Raw genomic sequence first — 22,971 nt, forward strand, 5'->3', positions numbered from 1 at the left:
CAGCCGGCGAGCTGCGTGATCACGAGCGGCCACCGCTCCGCAGCCGCCGCCGTTGTTTATTTAAAAGGCGAATCGCGTCTCCGTTTAGAAGAATCCCCCAAACGGAGATGAATTGCTCCGAGCCCCCCCTCCCGCCCGCCTTGGTTTGTGTCAGGACGCCGACTGCGACCCGTGACCTCCCTCTTCCAAAACCAGAGCGTGTCGCTCTCCTGCCGCCACCGTGTCTCGTCAGCAGAGCCAGGCCAGCGTAGGACGCCACTGCGTCGTTGACGGCACACGCGCGACAACACGAAGCTGAAACTGCTTCGTTTTATTTTAGCAGCTAAGGTCCACTGAGCGATGTAGCTCTTTTTCAGGAGCGACCTGGCCACACAGCCCAACGAAGTGGCTTGTTTACAGAGCAGTGCTTAGTAGTGTTGTTTACAGAGGGGTGAGTGGGAGTGTTGTTTAGGGGCCGTCCATAAATGACGTCACGCGATTTTTGACCCCCCCCCCTCGTCACACGGCGTCACAAAAAGTTAGACCCCCTCAAATATGACGTCACAAAAACATGCTTCAAATCGCTTTAAACTATTGTTATTGTAGTGCGTATTTAATGTGGCGCTGCACTCTGATGTTGTAGGCGAAAACACGTATTAAAAAGGAGGCGTTGGAAAGCTGAAATTTAGCATAAAATTCACTTGAAAATATTCATCGTCTAAAACTTACAGAGGGGTGAGTGGGAGTATTGTTTACAGAGAGGTGAGTGGGAGTGTTGTTTACAGAGAGGTGAGTGGGAGTGTTGTTTACAGAGGGGTGAGTGGGAGTGTTGTTTACAGAGGGGTGAGTGGGAGTGTTGTTTACAGAGGGGTGAGTGTGAGTGTTGTTTACAGAGGGGTGAGTGTGAGTGTTGTTTACAGAGGGGTGAGTGGGAGTGTTCTTTACAGAGGGGTGAGTGTGAGTGTTGTTTACAGAGGGGTGAGTGTGAGTGTTGTTTACAGAGGGGTGAGTGTGAGTGTTGTTTACAGAGGGGTGAGTGTTGTTTACAGAGGGGTGAGTGTGAGTGTTGTTTACAGAGGGGTGAGAGGGAGTGTTGTTTACAGAGGGGTGAGTGGGAGTGTTCTTTACAGAGGTGAGTGGGAGTGTTGTTTACAGAGGGGTGAGTGTGAGTGTTGTTTACAGAGGGGTGAGTGTGAGTGTTGTTTACAGAGGGGTGAGTGTGAGTGTTGTTTACAGAGAGGTGAGTGTGAGTGTTGTTTACAGAGGGGTGAGTGTGAGTGTTGTTTACAGAGGGGTGAGTGTGAGTGTTGTTTACAGAGAGGTGAGTGTGAGTGTTGTTTACAGAGGGGTGAGTGGGAGTGTTGTTTACAGAGGGGTGAGTGTTGTTTACAGAGGGGTGAGTGGGAGTGTTGTTTACAGAGGGGTGAGTGTTGTTTACAGAGGGGTGAGTGGGAGTGTTGTTTACAGAGAGGTGAGTGGGAGTGTTGTTTACAGAGGGGTGAGTGGGAGTGTTGTTTACAGAGGGGTGAGTGGGAGTGTTCTTACAGAGGGGTGAGTGTGAGTGTTGTTTACAGAGGGGTGAGTGTGAGTGTTGTTTACAGAGGGGTGAGTGTGAGTGTTGTTTACAGAGGGGTGAGTGTTGTTTACAGAGGGGTGAGTGTGAGTGTTGTTTACAGAGGGGTGAGAGGGAGTGTTGTTTACAGAGGGGTGAGTGGGAGTGTTCTTTACAGAGGTGAGTGGGAGTGTTGTTTACAGAGGGGTGAGTGTGAGTGTTGTTTACAGAGGGGTGAGTGTGAGTGTTGTTTACAGAGGGGTGAGTGTGAGTGTTGTTTACAGAGAGGTGAGTGTGAGTGTTGTTTACAGAGGGGTGAGTGTGAGTGTTGTTTACAGAGGGGTGAGTGTGAGTGTTGTTTACAGAGGGGTGAGTGTTGTTTACAGAGGGGTGAGTGTGAGTGTTGTTTACAGAGGGGTGAGTGTGAGTGTTGTTTACAGAGGGGTGAGTGTGAGTGTTGTTTACAGAGAGGTGAGTGTGAGTGTTGTTTACAGAGGGGTGAGTGGGAGTGTTGTTTACAGAGGGGTGAGTGTTGTTTACAGGGGTGAGTGGAGTGTTGTTTACAGAGGGGTGAGTGTTGTTTACAGAGGGGTGAGTGGGAGTGTTGTTTACAGAGAGGTGAGTGGGAGTGTTGTTTACAGAGGGGTGAGTGGGAGTGTTGTTTACAGAGGGGTGAGTGGGAGTGTTGTTTACAGAGGGGTGAGTGGGAGTGTTGTTTACAGAGGGGTGAGTGTGAGTGTTGTTTACAGAGGGGTGAGTGGGAGTGTTGTTTACAGAGGGGTGAGTGGGAGTGTTCTTTACAGAGGGGTGAGTGTGAGTGTTGTTTACAGAGGGGTGAGTGGGAGTGTTGTTTACAGAGGGGTGAGTGTGAGTGTTGTTTACAGAGGGGTGAGTGGGAGTGTTGTTTACAGAGGGGTGAGTGTGAGTGTTGTTTACAGAGGGGTGAGTGGGAGTGTTGTTTACAGAGGGGTGAGTGGGAGTGTTGTTTACAGTGGGGTGAGTGTGAGTGTTGTTTACAGAGGGGTGAGTGGGAGTGTTGTTTACAGAGAGGTGAGTGGGAGTGTTGTTTACAGAGAGGTGAGTGGGAGTGTTGTTTACAGAGGGGTGAGTGGGAGTGTTGTTTACAAAGGGGTGAGTGGGAGTGTTCTTTACAGAGGGGTGAGTGTGAGTGTTGTTTACAGAGGGGTGAGTGGGAGTGTTGTTTACAGAGGGGTGAGTGTGAGTGTTGTTTACAGAGGAGTGAGTGGGAGTGTTGTTTACAGAGGGGTGAGTGTGAGTGTTGTTTACAGAGGCGTGAGTGGGAGTGTTGTTTACAGAGGGGTGAGTGGGAGTGTTCTTTACAGAGAGGTGAGTGGGATTGTTTACAGAGGGGTGAGTGGGAGTGTTGTTTACAGAGGGGTGAGTGGGAGTGTTGTTTACAGAGGGGTGAGTGTGAGTGTTGTTTACAGAGGGGTGAGTGGGAGTGTTGTTTACAGAGGGGTGAGTGGGAGTGTTGTTTACAGAGGGGTGAGTGGGAGTGTTGTTTACAGAGGGGTGAGTGGGAGTGTTGTTTACAGAGAGGTGAGTGTTGTTTACAGAGGGGTGAGTGGGAGTGTTGTTTACAGAGGGGGTGAGTGTGAGTGTGTTTACAGAGGGGTGAGTGTGAGTGTTGTTTACAGAGGGGTGAGTGGGAGTGTTGTTTACAGAGGGGTGGAGTGGGTAGTGTTGTTTACAGAGGGGTGAGTGGGAGTGTTGTTTACAGAGAAGGTGAGTGTTGTTTACAGAGGGGTGAGTGGGAGTGTTTTACAGAGAGGTGAGTGTGAGTGGTTGTTTACAGAGGGGTGAGTGTGAGTGTTGTTTACAGAGGGGTGAGTGTGAGTGTTCTTTACAGAGGGGTGAGTGGGAGTGTTGTTTACAGAGAGTGAGTTGTGAGTGTTGTTACAGAGGGGTGAGTGGGAGTGTTGGTTTACAGAGGGGTGAGTGGGAGTGTTGTTTACAGAGAGGTGAGTGTGAGTGTTGTTTACAGAGGGGTGAGTGGGAGTGTTGTTTACAGAGGGGTGAGTGGGAGTGTTGTTTACAGAGGGGTGAGTGGGAGTGTTCTTTACAGAGGGGTGAGTGTGAGTGTTGTTTACAGAGGGGTGAGTGTGAGTGTTGTTTACAGAGGGGTGAGTGGGAGTGTTGTTTACAGAGGGGTGAGTGTTGTTTACAGAGGGGTGAGTGTTGTTTACAGAGGGGTGAGTGGGAGTGTTGTTTACAGAAAGGTGAGTGGGAGTGTTGTTTACAGAGGGGTGAGTGGGAGTGTTGTTTACAGAGGGGTGAGTGGGAGTGTTGTTTACAGAGGGGTGAGTGGGAGTGTTGTTTACAGAGGGGTGAGTGTGAGTGTTGTTTACAGAGGGGTGAGTGGGAGTGTTGTTTACAGAGGGGTGAGTGGGAGTGTTGTTTACAGAGGGGTGAGTGTGAGTGTTGTTTACAGAGGGGTGAGTGGGAGTGTTGTTTACAGAGGGGTGAGTGTGAGTGTTGTTTACAGAGGGGTGAGTGGGAGTGTTGTTTACAGAGGGGTGAGTGTGAGTGTTGTTTACAGAGGGGTGAGTGGGAGTGTTGTTTACAGAGGGGTGAGTGGAGTGTTGTTTACAGTGGGGTGAGTGTGAGTGTTGTTTACAGAGGGGTGAGTGGGAGTGTTGTTTACAGAGAGGTGAGTGGGAGTGTTGTTTACAGAGAGGTGAGTGGGAGTGTTGTTTACAGAGGGGTGAGTGGGAGTGTTGTTTACAGAGGGGTGAGTGGGAGTGTTCTTTACAGAGGGGTGAGTGTGAGTGTTGTTTACAGAGGGGTGAGTGGGAGTGTTGTTTACAGAGGGGTGAGTGTGAGTGTTGTTTACAGAGGAGTGAGTGGGAGTGTTGTTTACAGAGGGGTGAGTGTGAGTGTGTTTACAGAGGGGTGAGTGGGAGTGTTGTTTACAGAGGGGTGAGTGGGAGTGTTCTTTACAGAGAGGTGAGTGGGATTGTTTACAGAGGGGTGAGTGGGAGTGTTGTTTACAGAGGGGTGAGTGGGAGTGTTGTTTACAGAGGGGTGAGTGTGAGTGTTGTTTACAGAGGGGTGAGTGGGAGTGTTGTTTACAGAGGGGTGAGTGGGAGTGTTGTTTACAGAGGGGTGAGTGGGAGTGTTGTTTACAGAGGGGTGAGTGGGAGTGTTGTTTACAGAGAGGTGAGTGTTGTTTACAGAGGGGTGAGTGTGAGTGTTGTTTACAGAGGGGTGAGTGTGAGTGTTGTTTACAGAGGGGTGAGTGTGAGTGTTGTTTACAGAGGGGTGAGTGGGAGTGTTGTTTACAGAGGGGTGAGTGGGAGTGTTGTTTACAGAGGGGTGAGTGGGAGTGTTGTTTACAGAGAGGTGAGTGTTGTTTACAGAGGGGTGAGTGGGAGTGTTGTTTACAGAGAGGTGAGTGTGAGTGTTGTTTACAGAGGGGTGAGTGTGAGTGTTGTTTACAGAGGGGTGAGTGTGAGTGTTCTTTACAGAGGGGTGAGTGGGAGTGTTGTTTACAGAGAGGTGAGTGTGAGTGTTGTTTACAGAGGGGTGAGTGGGAGTGTTGTTTACAGAGGGGTGAGTGGGAGTGTTGTTTACAGAGAGGTGAGTGTGAGTGTTGTTTACAGAGGGGTGAGTGGGAGTGTTGTTTACAGAGGGGTGAGTGGGAGTGTTGTTTACAGAGGGGTGAGTGGGAGTGTTCTTTACAGAGGGGTGAGTGTGAGTGTTGTTTACAGAGGGGTGAGTGTGAGTGTTGTTTACAGAGGGGTGAGTGGGAGTGTTGTTTACAGAGGGGTGAGTGTGAGTGTTGTTTACAGAGGGGTGAGTGGGAGTGTTGTTTACAGAGGAGTGAGTGGGAGTGTTGTTTACAGAGAGGTGAGTAGGAATGTTGTTTACACACCAACCTGCCTCAACCCTCACCACTCACCCCACACACCAACCTGCCTCACCACTCACCCCACACACCAACCGCCACCACCACGTGACACGTGGGACTCTCCGGGAAGGAGCTCGAGGGACGCTCCTCTCGGCCGGGTGTCTTCTTCATCGCAAGGCCCGCGGCCCCCTGGCGCCCCCCACACAACACGTGGCAACACTCCACCATCATCGTGCTGCTGGCAAACCCAACCAATGGTCGCAAATGTGTGGCGGCCCTCGCACTTCGGATGTCTTATCGGCGACCGTGCCCCACTGATCGAAAGTGATTCTTTGGCCTCCTCTTCCACACGGGGCGGACGTCGTTGAAGAGGTGGGAGTGCCCAGACTTGACCCCACCACACGCGACCGGGGTCAATCGACTGGCCGTGTGCCCGTGATTCTCCACTGCTGCTGCGGGGACAGATGTGGTGGGCGCTTTGAGGAAACTCGCCCCATTGTTTCAGCTGCCGCGCCGGGCGATCATTGGAGCCGACAGCCTCTGGGTTGGAATCCGGCGTGCTCACCACGACACCGGCGTCTGTGGCAGTGTCTCCACATTCGGTGGCTAGGAGATGTTAACTACCTCGCCTGGTATGCAGGAGGTCGTGGGTTCGATCCCGACCCTGACGCCTGCTGCTGGATATGCGAAGTCTGCGTGTCTCTCTCCCCGTGGTTGTGTGGACTTGTCTGATTTCTCAGAATTGGGATGTTTGGCCAATGCCGGTGATATTGTGGTTTTTTACTTCGCTATCGGAGGAGAAAACCGGAGAACACGGGAGGAAACCCACGCAGGACAGGGGGAGATAGAACACAAACTCCACACAGATGGACACCAGTCAGGAATCTAACCCAGAAGGTGGCGCGAGCATCACCACCGCGCAGCCGTGCGACTCCACACGGCAGCTCTCACCATGACCTCTCCCAAACCGCCCTGGCCACTCACGCGGCGGCCAAGGCAGAGATGCCGATGGTGACAATGCTGCATCGACTGTCATCAAACTCGGCCCTTTTCCTTCCCCCCCACTTGCCGGGTCGGGGAATGAAACCCAGGCCCTTGTTGCTGCCACTGCGCCGTCACCCGTTGCCGTCCACGCGAATGGTTGTCATCGCATCGACGCGTGGTGACGCGTGGCACAGCACGGAGACGAGGCATGCGACCGTAGAAAAAGAGTTTATTGAGCGAGGCCCTCGTCAGCCGCTTGCCATCTCCACCCACCACCACAACCACCACCACAACGACCACCACCCAAGCGAGTCACAGGCGCCGCTCGCAACAATGCCCATGCAGTCAGCCTTGCACGCGGCGATCGGTCAGAGAGCGCCGGCACCACGAGAAGGCTCCGTGTTCGTTGTGAATTAAAAACCTGTCGCGCCAATCTTGCCACTCGTTCGCTCGCGGGCAATCGTGGCGGCTCGGTGTGGAGCATCGGTGACGACGTTCGTGGCACGCCGGGGAGGCCGATTCGGCACGGCCGACGCACCACCAGCTCCCCAATCCCACTCCCTTGTGGCCGCCACCGCTGCCGTGTCCGGAGCTACTCACGGGCCGGCGACCGTCCCCGTGCAGCTGCTGGGATGGCGCGAGGCGATTCTAAGGCAGGTGGCCAAACGCTCTCTCGGAGGCGTTTTTACAGCTGTGCCGCTACGCGCTGTTCGGAACGATGTCCGACATTTCGCTTCGGGACACGGGGCGAAACGCCGGACATCGTGACTAACAACACGAGGTCAAAAATAAAATTCGAGGGCGACTTCCTGCTCAGCCGAGCGTTGAGGCGGTGCGCGTCTCCCGTCAAAAGCCCTTCGCCAGCTATGGAAATTCAACATTTCTATGACGGGGGAGAGTCTATCCATAGCACGACCGACCACCGTAGCCGATTTTATCGACCCCGGAGGAATTATTGGTTGTATCGACCACCAATCAGGGTTTGAGCTTGCGACAACCGCATTGTAACCGACGCAGCCTCGACCGCTACGGGCCGCCTCCATCGTCGGTATTGTGGTGAACACGTGGGACACGCGCACGCTGTGGCAGGGCGCCGCAGTGCACACGACGGTCACCGCCCCAAGACCACGGGTTACGACATCACAAGTTGCAACACCACGAGTCACAACACCACGGGTCACAACACCACGAATCACAACACCATGGGTCACACCACCACGGGTCACAACACCACGGGTCACAACACCACGGGTCACAACACCACGAATCACAACACCATGGGTCACACCACCACGGGTCACAACACCACGGGTCACAACACCACGGGTCACAACACCATGGGTCACAACACCACGGGTCACAACACCACGAGTCACAACACCGTGGGTCACAACACCATGGGTCACAACACCACGAGTCACAACACCGTGGGTCACAACACCACGGGTCACAACACCACGAGTCACAACACCGTGGGTCACAACACCACGGGTCACGACACCATGGGTCACAACACCACGGGTCACAACACCACGAGTCACGACACCGTGGGTCACAACACCACGGGTCACAACACCACGAGTCACAACACCGTGGGTCACAACACCATGGGTCACAACACCACGAGTCACAACACCGTGGGTCACAACACCACGGGTCACAACACCACGAGTCACAACACCGTGGGTCACAACACCATGGGTCACAACACCACGAGTCACAACACCGTGGGTCACAACACCACGGGTCACAACACCACGAGTCACAACACCGTGGGTCACAACACCATGGGTCACAACACCACGAGTCACAACACCGTGGGTCACAACACCACGGGTCACGACACCACGAGTCACAACACCGTGGGTCACAACACCATGGGTCACAACACCACGAGTCACGACACCACGGGTCACGACACCATGGGTCACGACACCACGGGTCACAACACCACGAGTCACAACACCACGGGTCACAACACCACGGGTCACAACACCACGAGTCACAACACCACGGGTCACAACACCACGAGTCACAACACCACGAGTCACAACACCACGAATCACAACACCATGGGTCACAACACCACGAGTCACAACACCACGGGTCACAACACCACGAGTCACAACACCATGGGTCACAACACCACGAGTCACAACACCATGGGTCACAACACCACGAGTCACAACACCACGGGTCACAACACCACGGGTCACAACACCATGGGTCACAACACCACGAGTCACAACACTGCGCACCGTCGCCCGGAGCCACGCCCAGGCACTGCAGCAGTCACAAAGCCGGAGTCACTGAGCCATTCAAGGGGACAGGCGCAATCACACTTGCTGCGTCTGGGCACAGCTGCCGCAGGCATCTTGCATCTCGTCTCATCTCAAAGTTTCAATGCCCAGCTGGGCCCCCCACCCCTCCCCGGTGGCAGCCCTCCCTTTGCAGCAAAAGCTGATGGCAGCACTGGCCTGCAATTGGGATATCTGCCGGTACGGTGGTAGATGTTGCTATTGCTCTGCTCGACCGAGCACAGTAATTTGCTCCGGTAATTTTTCCAAAGTTGCCAAAATCTGACCGTGCCGCACGTCGCACCGTGCCGCACGTCACACCGTGCCACGTGTCACACCGTGCTCTGCGTGTCACACCGTGCTCTGCGTGTCACACCGTGCCGCGTGTCACACCCTGCCGCCTGCCACACCGTGCCGCACGCCACAACGTGCCGCACGCCACACCGTGCCGCGTGTCACACCGTACCGCGTGTCACACCGTGCCGCACGTCACACCGTGCTACGCGTACGTCACACTGTGCCGCACATCACACCGTGCCGCACATCACACCGTGCTACACGTACGTCACACTGTGCCGTGTGTCACACCGTACCACCGCCCTCCGCACCGCGTATTTGCCGCGCAGCTCAGAAAGCGTGAAAGCGACACTGGTCAGAAAAACCTCCGTCTGTCAGATTACTTTTTTTCTACCAACGCCTACAAGGCATCTCTCGCTCGTGTTTCAAATCACTTGTGATTCCAGACAAATGCAATTTGTGCAAATCGTTGGGCAGCTGTTTGAAACCATTAGGATATTTTGATTAGAGTCCGGCTACCATTCGTCATCGGCTGTTTCAAACCATTAGGATGTTTGGACCGACAGCGCCCTCGCGCGATCCGTTCCCGGGACACGTTGCCGGTGCCACGCAAGCGCTCCGTCCGTCGCCTCGCTCCTTAGCTCCACATGTAGAAGTAGACTTTTTGCCAGGCTGGGAGGTATTCGATCAATGGTCCTGCAGATCGGACGGCACGGGCACAGGACAAACGCCACCGTAGAGGTATAACGCTCAATATCTACAATTGTCATCGCTGAGGAACGCCCGTCGTAGTGGTGCGCAACAGTGTGGCCGGCAACCACAAGCTTCAAATGAGACTCACTGCCGCGTGACAAGCGCAGACCCCACGGTGCTCGTGCACGTACGTGTGTACGTCGAGTGTATGTACGTGTGCACTCCACGAGGACCCACAATGCACTCCTTCAGGAAAAGCCGATGGTTTCTTGCTTTCGCACAAATGTTTATGTGCTCCTGACACGCGTCTAAGTCTGCGTCTCGTTTGCTTTTTGTATTTAGTTTGTCGTCCTTCCCACCCACCTCCGATTAGCGAGGTTGGCTACGTACGGTGTAAAAGAAGTTCAACATACATACAAAACAAAGACAATAATCCCCTGTACAGCCTTAACAGACTTTTGGGGCAAGTACTGTTAGCGAGCACCTATGAAGGCCGGGATGGCACACGAGGGGGTGGGTGGCGAGCACCACGCCTGGCCGCCTTTGTCTCCCTAGCGGCGATGCTTACACACCACACCAGGTACTCATTTGAGACTTAGTGGACCTAGGGGAGGCCCATGATCGGTTCAGATAATCGTCACTGGCGTTGGCCGTGAGCGGGAATCGAACCCGGGTCGCCAGGTTTGTAGCGCAGCGCGCTAACCACTACACTACCACTCCCCACTTACACACACATACACACACAAACATACATACACAAACATACACACACATACACACACACATACGAAACAGAACAAGCTGCACACACGGTACTGGCAGAGGGAGCGGCGCGCACTTACGAGCGACCCAGCCAAAGCCCGGGATGTAATCGGCCAGGATCCTGAGCAGCAGCATGATCCTCGCCCTGGGGAGACAAAATACAGGTGGTGAAAACTCTCGGCGTGGACTAAACTGAAACGGTGGCACATCGAACCGTTCCGATTTGTCATCTCCCCATAGCCAGGCATTGTGTTCCATCATACGGTGTCCTAGCCAGTCAAAGACTACCTGGGCCGGGGTGCTGTAACCTGGGATGCGAGCCCACGGCGGGCAGCGGGACAGCCGCTCCGCAGTAGCGGATCAAGCCGGAAGCGGCACGGTGCGGCAGCTGTGGGCTGCATCCGCAACACGAGGCAAACCTGCAGCCAGGGCTAATATCAGTGGTGAGTGATATCTGAACTTGTATTGGGTCCCCCTCCCCCCCGTCCCCCTCCCCCCCATCCCCCCCCATCCCCGTCCCCCTCCCCCCGCCGCCATCCCCCCCCGTCCCCCTCGCCCTCCCCCCCGCCGCCCTCCCCCCCTCCCTCCCTACCCCTTCAGGACCGACACAGCATGTGGAGGCGGTCGCCCCCAAGCGGACCCTGGAAGGGCTGCGCGTTGGTCACGCCGTTGTGCGCGCGCCTTACTGCGAGTAGCGGTCGTAGAAGGGCGACCGCAGGAGGTAGTAGAGCAGCGCGAGGGTGCGACGTCGCAGCTCTCCGCGCTCACTCGTGTTCAACTCCTTGGGGTCGCCCATCAGGCTCAGGCTGTGGAGGAAGTGGAGGAGTAGGAAGGAGGCCACAGCGATTGTGAGTGGAGCTGGGATTATGTGATTCCTCGACCGAATGATTACTCTAACGATTATCGATTAGATTCCTTTCAGCCCGTGTGCGCGACACAGTGGCCCGCTTTGGCTGTGTACGCGACACAGCAGCCCGCTCCGCTCGCCAATCAATCTCACGACCGTCTCGACGGGAATTCGGCGCTCGGTCAGAGCTACGTTCGTCGTCGTCCTCAATCCGGTTCCGGCCGATGGCCTCGCCGAGCTTGCAGGCGCAGCCCTCGTCAAGGATGACAACGCCGAGGCTCAAAATCCTGTTGTCAAGAGGGGAAAGCGTTGGGATGCCTGGCCCACTTCCTTTTGTTTTCTCACGTGGGAGGAGAGTGAAGTACCGGGAGGGCCCCACACATGGGAAGAGACAGCGCCCCCCCCCCCGCCCCCCACACAGCCCCATAGACCGGCCCTTGCGCTGCGCTGCCCTCTGGTGGCCTCTGCTGAATCTGCATGGGCTGAGGCTTCAGGCGCCAGCGACTAAACAGAGTTCTCAAGCGTAGCCAGTTGATGGTCTCAGCCCGGTCACCAATGACTGCACAGAAAACACATTAGATTTAGTTCCGCACTTAACCCGTCTCCCGTTCTGATCAATGTACGTGTGTACGTCATCGGAACCGGATGGAACCGGATGAAAAACTAAATAAAATAACTTTATCGGTACCGATGCTCCAACAAGACCATGCGGGAGGCGTGTGGTATAGTCTGGCGCCAGCTATCATAGAGTGCGGTCGTGTCGCCATGGTTCTCTGCGGTGAGTAACACTCGCCCGTTCCAAGATTCAGAAGCGAACGATACCCACCCTGGAACTTGCATACATCTCAGAATGGGAAAGGGTTAATTTTAGAATTAGATAATAGTCTATCACGTGACAAACCTCCCTCTCATATGTAGAGTGGGTGGGAAAGTGCTGCTCCCCACTGTATGTGGATCAGAGGCTGCTTGATGGGATCTCAGAGGTAGCTCTGTGATATCCGCTTCCACGGGCCGTTCTCTAACTCGTAGCGCCGCGCTGCTCTGCGCGAGATCCGCTTGGATTCTTCTTCTGGTGATGCCAATCGCGCAATCTGGATCGAAGTTTATGTTTTTTACACATCCCATCAGCCATGCGACCTTCTGGGAGTGCATCTCATCAGCAGCATTGGTTCAACACAAGCAGACGTTGTCGACATTCAACGTCTCATCGGCAGAGTTGCTGCCAACACAATCAAGATAAAACCTGGGGAAATTACACCATTATACGATTAACCTTTCCTGTTCCGAGATGTCTGTAGGTTGCAGGATGGGGCTGTTTTTAAAGATGTTGTACTCACCGCAGAGACCTGTAGCGACACCACTGCACACTCGATGACAGATGGCGGCAAACAGTGCCACACGCCCTCCCGCGTGGCCTTTTACTTTCGATTCCATTTGGAAATCAATTACTGATGACAAATGCATACGTACGTGTGCGTCATCGGAAACGAGAAAGGGTTAAAGAAACGAGTGAGCCCCTAACCCCGCGGCCAAAGCTCCACAGCGGAGCCGCGCCGTGAGCCCTACCTGGTGATGTCCATCGCGGCAGAGAGGAGCCACGGCTTCCACGACTTCTCTCCGCACGCCGCCAGGCTCGCCACTGCACCGGCGGTGCCACGGGAGTTAAGGAACCGACCACCGCTCCTGAAGCGCACTTTTTTTGGGTCGTGCCGCATGTCGTCTGGCACGACGTCCGACGTTTTGCTCCACGTGCAGCGAAAGGTCGGACATCGAGCCGAACGACACGCGGGTTCGACGCGAGAACTCAGCGGAGACAGCCACGGAAGATTTATATTTTACATAAGTCCCACATCAATGACAGGGAGAAGAAGGTAACGCCGTTGGTCGTTGAACCGACGGAAAGCAAATAGACAGAGACAAAGATCCCCCTCCCCTCCATGTAGCCTACAAGAGACACGTACAGACACACACAGAGACACGTACAGAGACACACAAAGACACAGAGACACACACACACACAGAGACACACACACACACAGAGACACACACACACACTGAGACACACACACACAGAGACACACACACACACACAGACACACAAAGAGACAAAGATCACCCGTTTAGCTTTAACAGACTGTTGGGGCAGGTGCCGTTAGCGAGTGGCACCTATAAAGGCCGGAACGGCACACGAGGGGGTGGGTGGCCAGCACCACGCCTGGTCGCCTTTGTCTCCCCCATTGGCGATGTTTACACACCATACCAGGTACTTATTTGAGGCTGAGTCGACCTAGGGGAAGCCCAGGACCAGATCAGATAACAGGTCACCGGGTTCGTAGCCTAGCGCCACTAACCGATGTACCATCCCTCTGCACCCAAATATACAAATATGTGCGTTGAACTCCTTTCGCACCGCGCGTAGCCAATCATGTTCATCGGAGGTGCGGGGAAAGGACAACAAACTATGGGTCTCTGTGAATCTATGGGTCTCTGTGTGAGTCTATGGGTCTCTGTGAGTCTATGGGTCTCTGTGTGAGTCTATGGGTCTCTGTGAATCTATGGGTCTCTGTGTGAGTCTATGGGTCTCTGTGAGTCTATGGGTCTCTGTGTGAGTCTATGGGTCTCTGTGAGTCTATGGGTCTCTGTGTGAGTCTATGGGTCTCTGTGTGAGTCTATGGGTCTCTGTGTCAGTCTATGGGTCTCTGTGTGAGTCTATGGGTCCCCTGTGTGAGTATATGGGTCCCTGTGTGAGTCTATGGGTCTCTGTGTGAGTCTATGGGTCCCTGTGTGAGTCTATGGGTCTCTGTGTGAGTCTATGGGTCCCTGTGTGAGTCTATGGGTCTCTGTGTGAGTCTATGGGTCTCTCGTCCCTTTTTCGACCTGCAGCAGCCGGGGGTTGTGGGGGGGGCGGTGGATACGGTGCAGCAGGGGACGAGCCACGTGCAGAGCCTCGGCCGTGACACGCTGGCGCCCCAACACCGTCGGGGGCTGGTCGGCGGAACGGGCGCGGGAAGCGGAGCCCCCCGCCGCCTCGCGCTGGGGGGCGCCCCACTCACGCAGTGCCAGAGGGGGGGCTGGGGGGCCGCGGGGAGGGGGTATAATAAAGGGGGGGAGAGAGAGAAGCGAGCCGGGCTGAGGTGGTGCGGAGCGACGCGGCGCAGCCGTGCCGCAGCGTAAACGCGGCAGCGGTGAGGTGCTTCTCTGGTGGCCGCGTGGGACGCAGCGGTGGTGGCGGGGCCACGCCGCGTGTGGCTCTGCGAGGTGGTGGTGGTGGTGATGGCGACATGTGTTTGGTGCGTGATGGTGGTGTCGGTGGCGGTGGAGGTGACGCTGGTGACTGTGGTGGTGGTTTAGGTGGCGACGGTGGTTTAGGTGGCGACGGTGGTGGTGGACTCTCACTGTGGTGGAGCGAGCGGATGACGCGCTGAGATCTGCGGCCCTGAAAGGTGGAGGGGGCCGCGGGGAGAGACTCTGGCTCCAGGCTCCCGCCCTCTCCCTCCCTCCTCTCGCAGTCTGCGGGGTCACGAGGGGGATCACGAGGGGGGTCACGGGGGGGTGATGAGAGGTCACACGTGGGACACGCATGAACTCGTGCGGCACGCTGTCCAACGTTTTTCTACGTGCGCTGCACTGCCATCGTATGCCGGCAAACCAGGAGACGATGACCTTGCAGCCAGGGCAGGCGAGTGTCACGAATGTGTGATCCACCAACCCTGGCCCCCCACAGGGTGCCGGGTTACAGGCGCACGGCGCCACGGCGCTGCCGCTCCCCGTGCGCGAATGCACAATCGCCCACGCGGGTCTCAGGTTTATTCAATTTATCCTGGGTGAGAACTCGAGAGACCAGAATCATTCACTTGAGCGACCTGCGGCATTAGTCTGCTGCCAGTAGGTGGCGATGCTGGCTGCGAATGGTCCCGACCGTGCGACGGACCGTGCGACGGACCGTGCGACGGACCATGCGACGGACCGAGCGACGGACCGTGCGACGGACCGTGCGACGGACCGTGCGATGGACCGTGCGCGCATCTCCCACCTGCCCCGTGTGCCGGCGGGGAGGGCTGCGCATCTCTGTCGAGTGGGACGATGGGAGGGGACGGCTGGATCCCGGCCTTGTGCCAGAAGAGCAGCAGGGCGCGCAGCACCGCCCTGCGCACCACGAGCCAATGCCATCAGCATCATCGGTCGTCATCGTCGTCATTGTCATCATCGTCGTCGTCATCATCGTCGTCGTCATCATCGTCGTCGTCATCATCGTCGTCGTCATCATCGTCGCCGTCTTTCATCATCGTCGTCGTCATCATCGTCGTCGTCATCATCGTCATCATCGTTATCATCATTGCGGTCACGTGGTCGCACTCACTTGGCGAGCTGCACCAGCACGATGATGAGCCAACGTCCGGCCGGGCCCCAGAGGCGCGCGGCGCCCATCTCCGAGAACACCTCCACGTACTCCAGCACCGTGAGCCAAGTGATCAGGCGCCCGTGGGACAGCGACTGTGCGTGGCACACGTGGAGCACAAAGACAAAGATCCCCCCCTCCCCGTGTAGCCTTGAACGAACCGTTGGGGCAAGTGACGTTAGCGAGCAGCACCTATGAAGGCCGCCACGACACACGAGGGGGTGGGTGGCAAGCACCATGCCCGACCACCTTTGTCTCCCCAGTGTTGATGTTTACACACTGCACCAGGTACTCATTAAGGCTGAGTCGACCTAGGGGAGGCCCAAGACCAGTATCGATAATCACACTGGTGTTGGCCATGAGCGGGAATCAACTCGTACGTGTATGTACGTGTGTATGTACGTGTGTATGTATGTATGTACACACACACGCACGTTCTCGACCAATTTTCATCAGCTCTCTCTACATCGATAACCAGGAGCGTGTAGTGTGCAGCAACGCAATTGGCGTGAAAACGGTGGCTAGCGAGCACGCATGGCGCCCTCTGGCGGTGGGAGCGACCCTGCCGGGTGAGGAGGAGGGCGGCGGCAGGGGAGAGGCGCCAGCCAGGGGGACTGGCCCAGGCGCTTGAGAGGTGGTGGGCGGTTCACGTGCAAGGTTGTTGTGGCTGCATTATCCACACGAGTGGCGTGTGGGTCAAGGTGAATGACGGCGTGGTGGTTTGACCCGCAGGAGGCGTCACGACACTCGGGGCGATGGTCCACACCCCCAGACTGCAGCGCTCCTCTAACTTAGGCAGGGGGGCAGCAGTTGATGGTGCAGGAGTTGATGGTGCAGGCGCAGGCCTGCAGGCGCCTGCTCGCACCACCACTCGTGGAAGGACCTCCGCTACACGGGGTATTCGTGGCCTAACTCTTCTACTGTGGCCAGACGTTTCGGTGAACGATGGGATTTACCCACACTTTACTCCACCACAATCAACCTGCCAATCGACAAACCGCGGTGGGATCTGGTAGATACTCCACCTGTCAGCAGCGACGGTTAACCCATCTTTGAGTGTGGCACAGTGGTTAGCGCAACGCACTACCAATCCGGCACCCCGAGTTCGATTCCCGCTGTCGACCGACATCACTGATGAATATCTGAATCGGTAAGGAGACTCATTTAGGTCAACTTAGCCTTGAGCGAGTAGCTGAGTGTGGTGTGTGAACACCAGCACTGGGGAGCCGAAGGTGGCCGGGTGTGGTGCTGGCCACATTGCTCCCGCTCGTGTGTTGCGACAGCTTCAATCGCGTCTCACAGACAGCACTTTGCTCCGACAGCCTGTTCAAGGCTACACGGGAGATTGTGTGCTAACGCTATCGGTGTGTGTGATAACCATGTTGTGTGTGTGTGGTAACCATGTTATGCCTTTGTGTAGTAACCCTATCTGGTGTATGTTAACCCTATTGTGTGTGATAACCCTATTGTGGGTGTAAACCCTATCACTGTGTGTGCGTATAATCCTATTGTGTGTGTGTGTACTGAACTATCATTTGTGGCCAGATCGCTTCCTGCTCCTCAATCACCCTATAGAGCTTAGTGGGCCTTACCTGGTAATATAAAAAGTTTAGTTAGTTAGTTGACCCTATTGGTGTGTGTTAACCCTATTGTGTATACCCTATTGTGTGGGTGTGTGTGTTAACCCTATTGTGTATTACGCCTATTGTATGTATGTTAACCCTATAGTGTGTGGGTGTGTTTTATCTCTAGTGTATTACGTCTATTTTGTGTTAACCCTATTGAGTGTGTTAACACTATAGTGTGTGTGGGTGTTAACCCTATTGTGTGTGCACAAGTTGTGTGCTTACCAGAGGTAGTGGCCGTCTGATGGCTTTGCGCAAGATGCTGTCGTTGACAAGGATGAGGAGGTTTGCCGTCGAGTAAACTGCAGGCGTCGCGCGTCACATCACCCAAACGTCACCACGAAGCGTCGCAAACTACAACTACACCATGTTCTATTTCCCCAGGTAAGGCCCACTGAGATGTGTAGCTCTTTTTAAGAAGCAACCTGGCCACAAATGATAACTCGTCGAAGTGGCTTATCATCACGTGGATGCTGATTGCAAATGAGGGGAAAAACCGGATGTGGCGAAAAATCCACATGATCACGAGGAGAAAATGCAAACTCCATTAACAATGCAGGCGCCAGGATCGGTATCGAACCCATGACATCCTGTATACCAGGTGAGGTCGTTACCATCTCGCCACCACAAAGGTGATGCCGCAGTACTGCAACTCCAGCGGCTCATGCCACCGCTGGCTGGGACGTGAGACTTGGGTCACGTCAGCGAGTTGTGCATATTGTGCGGCGAGTAGTGATCCGCATACACACTCTGGCCGCCCCACCCGACCGCGCACGGTGCGGCGATTGGGCCCAACCCGCTGAGGCCACGCAGCTATTAGGGCCTCCTCGGTGTTCTATCGCCCGAGGTGGAGGGAACTGCCCGGGCCGTCGTCCACGCTTCGAGAGGATCAATCCACTCGCCAGCAGCGCCATTCCCGTATGCCTGCATGTTTGTTGAACTTCTTTCGCACCGTACGTAGCCAACCGTGCTAATCGGAGGTGGCAGGGGGAAGGACAAACTAAACACAAAAATAAGTTCTCAAGAAATTAGTTTTCAATCTAGATGATGATTTAAAAGTACACAGCTCCGGTGGATTCCTGATATTGGACGGAAGTACGTTCCAGACGGCCGCAGAAGCGCAACTGAAAGCGCAGCGCGATGCTTTCACTACCAGACATCTGTAGCTCATCGGATTCCTCCAGTCAAGTGGTGATTCTTGATTCATAGCGCACGGCAGCTCTCACCCACGAGGCTGCTACGTGCCACTGCCACAGTTGGCAGTCATTCATTGGCAGTACGCGGGCGGGGGAGGGAGAGGATGATCAGAATGATCTTTATTTATCCTGGAGGTTTCCGATGAGGACGAAGAACGTTACAACAACAAACAATGCAAAAATACGATAGGAAAGAAAAGTATAGGAAAGGTAAATGAATGACGCGAAAAAAATACAAATAAAACTAACTTATTTTACCAGGTAAGGCCCACTGAGCTATATACAGTAGTGACTTGGCTATGAACGATAGCTCAACGAAGCGGCTTATGGCATCGACATTCATAGCAGCCAAATAATCTATAAAATAACGATGTAAATGATTGCCAATTTATCGCAACATCTGAAGAGTTGTGACGCCGCCACCGCTGCCACGCGTGGGGATCCCTGGCATTGGGAACGACTCCAATGCCAGAATGGAAGTGAACCCCTCGCCCGGCTACTTCTCTCTGAGGGTCACACACGGGGGGGGGGGAGGGGGGGTTGGCAAACTCGCAATCTTGATTTAGACTGGAGGAGGAATCCGATGAGCTATGAAGCTCTCGTTCACACACGTGTCCGGCAACGGGCACGGGGTTGGCTCGTCGTCTTTGCCACGCCACCCGCAGGGCAGCGGAGAAACGGGCCCGCATGAGTCAACTTCCTCATTCGGGATTCAGTTTGACGCGAGTCATCTCGTCGCGGAACGGATGAACTCGCGCGCTCAATCCGAGAGGTGACCATCCTCTTCAGCCAGTGTGACCAATGGGGGCGGCTGTGATGATTATTTAGAGTATTTGGCTGCTGTAAATTTCCACACAATAAGCCACGTCGTTGAGCTGTCATTTGTGGCCCAGGTCGCTTCTGAAGCTAACGGCTCTCTGCGCCTTACCTGGTAAAAGAAAAAGTTTAGTTTCATTTTTTCCGTGATTTGTTTATCTTTCCTATACTTTTCAGTCCTATCGTGTTTTGTGTTGTTTCTTGTTGTAGCGTTCTGACCCTGTGCCCCTACTGGACATCTGTGAAAAAGAGCTTTAGAGCTCATCGGATTCCTCCTCCAGGATAAATACAGATTCTGATTGTGACTCTGTAGCGTGGCGACGCTCACCCAGCTCGGAGAGCTCCGCCGAGTCCGGGAAGCGACCTGCAACACAGAGCAACGCCATCATCACGCTCACCACCACAGCCTCGCTCCTCACTCACCCTCACCACCACAGCCTCGCTCCTCACTCACCCCAACCTCACCTTCACCACCACAGCCCCGCCCCTCACTCACCTCACCCTCACCACCACAGCCTCGCTCCTCACTCACCTCACCACCACAGCCTCGCCCCTCACTCACCCCAACCTCACTCTCACCACCACAGCCTCGCTCCTCACTCACCCCAACCTCACCCTCACCACCACAGCCCCGCCCCTCACTCACCCCAACCTCACCCTCACCACCACAGCCCCGCCCCTCACCCCAACCTCACCACCACAGCCTCGCTCCTCACTCACCCCAACCTCACCCTCACCACCACAGCCCCGCCCCTCACCCCAACCTCACCACCACAGCCTCGCCCCTCACTCACCCCAACCTCACTCTCACCACCACAGCCTCGCTCCTCACTCACCTCACCCTCACCACCACAGCCCCGCCCCTCACCCCAACCTCACCACCACAGCCTCGCTCCTCACTCACCCAACCTCACCACCACAGCCTCACTCACCACCACAGCCCCGCCCCTCACCCCAACCTCACCACCACAGCCTCGCTCCTCACTCACCCCAACCTCACCCTCACCACCACAGCCCCGCCCCTCACCCCAACCTCACCACCACAGCCTCGCCCCTCACTCACCCCAACCTCACTCTCACCACCACAGCCTCGCTCCTCACTCACCTCACCCTCACCACCACAGCCCCGCCCCTCACCCCAACCTCACCACCACAGCCTCGCTCCTCACTCACCCAACCTCACCACCACAGCCTCACTCACCACCACAGCCCCGCCCCTCACCCCAACCTCACCACCACAGCCTCGCTCCTCACTCACCCCAACCTCACCCTCACCACCACAGCCCCGCCCCTCACCCCAACCTCACCACCACAGCCTCGCCCCTCACTCACCCCAACCTCACTCTCACCACCACAGCCTCGCTCCTCACTCACCTCACCCTCACCACCACAGCCCCGCCCCTCACCCCAACCTCACCACCACAGCCTCGCTCCTCACTCACCCAACCTCACCACCACAGCCTCACTCACCACCACAGCCCCGCCCCTCACCCCCTCACTGTCTCATCTAAAATCTCTCACCCAGTCACCTCTGGCCCCATGACTGGACGTCTGTGAAAAAGAGCTTCATAGCTCATCGGATTGCTCCAGTCTGAAAACAGATTCTGATTCACCCATTCATCCATCTTCCAATCGTCTCACGCCTGACCTCGTCTGCTCACCTCAACCACAGCCACCATCATCATCAAACCAAACCTAATCTCCTGCACCTCCTCTCCCATGACCCCCGGCGACTCATCCACGATTCCCAACTCTTTACCTCTCACCAGACCACCTCGTCCCAGCCCAGTGCCGGACTAAGCTAGTGCGGGGCCTGTCGCATATGTTATAAAGGGGCCCTAAATGATATAATAAACACATAAATATTAAAACACAAAATTTTCACTTGCATAGTAAAGTAATTTGTCATTTGCTATAAGCCAGATAATACGAGAAATCGCTAACCTTAAACACTCAGTCGTTCATAAAAGTTGAAGACAGTATAGTACTATAGTAATAGAGCATTTAGCGCGGGGCCCTTTAAAGTGCGATGGGCCCGTAGCTACTACACATGTAGCTACTACTACATATGTAGTAGCTACCTACTACATATAACCTGTGTGTGTGTGTGTACACACACACACACACAGGTTAAACATGCGAAGTGGCACAAGTGGGGAAATTACGGCGGGTGCCTCTGCCAGGCATCTCAGCGGTCAACCCGTGGCACCTGGTCTGTCGAGTGACCTCATCCTGTCAGCAGCGAGCATTCGGCACTTTCACGTGGCCTCAAAGTGCACCTAGCCTGGCACAAGAGCCTTGGTGATGTCATTGCCACTTGGTGGCGAAGGGCGGCCGTCTCTGCGTTGTCTCTGTGTGTCTCTGTCGGTGTGCAGGTCTCTGTCTCTGTGTGTTTCTGTGTGTCTCTGTCTCTGTGTATCTCTGTCTCTGTGTGTCTGTCTCTGTGTGTCTCCGTCTCTGTGTGTCTCCGTCTCTGTGTGTCTCCGTCTCTGTGTGTCTCTGTCTCTGTGTGTCTCTGTCTCTGTGTGTCTCTGTCTCTGTGTGTCTCTGTCTCTGTGTGTCTGTCTCTGTGTGTCTCTGTCTCTGTGTGTCTCTGTCTCTGTGTATCTCTGTGTGTCTGTCTCTGTGTGTCTCTGTCTCTGTGTGTCTATGTCTCTGTGTGTCTCTGTCTCTATGTGTCTCTCTGTCTGTCTGTCTGTCTCTGTCTGTCTCTGTCTCTGTCTGTCTCTGTGTGTCTCTGTCTCTGTGTGTCTCTGTCGCTGTGTGTCTCTGTCTCTGTGTGTCTCTCTGTCTGTCTCTGTCTGTCTCTGTGTGTCTCTGGTGTCTCTGTCTCTGTGTGTCTCTGTCTCTGTGTGTCTCTGTCTCTGTGTGTCTCTGTCTCTGTGTGTCTCTGTCTCTGTGTGTCTCTATCTCTGTGTGTCTCTGTCTCCGTGTGCGTCTCTCTGTCTGTCTCTGTGTGTCTCTGTCTCTGTGTGTCTCTGTCTGTCTCTTGTCTCTGTGTGTCTCTGTCGGTGTGCATGTCTCTGTGTGTCTCTGTCGGTGTGCATGTTTATGTGTGTCTGTGTGTGTGTGTCTGTGTGTGTGTCTGTACGTCTGTGTGTGTCTGTACGTCTGTGTGTGTGTCTGTGTGTGTCTGTGTGTATCTGTCTGTGTGTGTGTCTGTGTCGCTCCCGCCGCCCCCCACCCTTGCACCACGCACCCGCCATCACGTACGACAGGCTGCGGAAGCCGCTCTCCAGCTGCGCCGTGAGCTCCGGGTGGCGGCTCACGCACTGCGCGTAGCGGGCGCACGCGCGCCGCGCCACGGCCGACATCGCCGCAGCCACGGCGGGTGCCAGGGCCGCGGAAGGGGACGCACAAGTGCAGTACAACACCGGCGCTCGCTCCACCACCACCACGGCCACACGCGGTCACAGGCTGACTGAGGGTCCGCGGTAATTTGACAAAAAAAATTACGACTTCACAGGCACAGACAGGGGTCCGCGGTAATTTGACAAATCATTTACGACTTCAAAGACACAACAAGGGTCCGCGGTTATTTGACAAAACATTCACGGCTCAAAGGATACAGACAGGGGTCCGCGATTATTTGACAAGATTTACGACTGGTACAGCACCGTATTCCTCCAAGTATAAAATAAATATTTAGATTC

The 22,971-nt window shown here is 55.2% G+C and overlaps 1 protein-coding gene across 1 annotated transcript; it reads right to left on the reverse strand.

Moving 5' to 3' along the window:
• Positions 1–8,416: 8,416 nt before the first annotated feature.
• On the reverse strand, positions 8,417–22,766 carry LOC133341971 (peroxisomal membrane protein PEX16-like). The gene is made up of 11 exons (XM_061550807.1): positions 22,518–22,766; positions 19,647–19,682; positions 17,532–17,608; positions 15,643–15,776; positions 15,316–15,428; positions 14,679–14,792; positions 14,198–14,353; positions 12,849–12,921; positions 11,122–11,241; positions 10,516–10,580; positions 8,417–9,676 (listed from the first exon to the last, which is right to left on the reverse strand). Exons 1-11 carry the CDS (start codon positions 22,630–22,632, stop codon positions 9,618–9,620), a joined length of 1,062 nt encoding a protein of 353 aa, XP_061406791.1. The 5' UTR covers positions 22,633–22,766; the 3' UTR covers positions 8,417–9,617.
• Between the last annotated feature and the right edge of the window lie 205 nt (positions 22,767–22,971).

This window comes from Lethenteron reissneri, chromosome 13 (assembly GCF_015708825.2).
Source record: "Lethenteron reissneri isolate LAM-NWPU_2019-01 chromosome 13, ASM1570882v1, whole genome shotgun sequence".
Taxonomy (NCBI): domain Eukaryota; kingdom Metazoa; phylum Chordata; class Hyperoartia; order Petromyzontiformes; family Petromyzontidae; genus Lethenteron; species Lethenteron reissneri.

Bases quoted from the DNA above. Each gene is read 5' to 3' on its own strand.
- LOC133341971 (XM_061550807.1), bottom strand. From the start codon at position 22,632: ATGTCGGCCGTGGCGCGGCGCGCGTGCGCCCGCTACGCGCAGTGCGTG. The intron at 14,793-15,315 runs GTGGGAGATGCG...GTGACCCCGCAG, and splicing joins CCCGCCGGCACACGGGGCAG to ACTGCGAGAGGAGGGAGGGA. The intron at 14,354-14,678 runs GTGAGAGTCCAC...GCGGCCCCCCAG, and splicing joins CATCCGCTCGCTCCACCACA to CCCCCCCTCTGGCACTGCGT.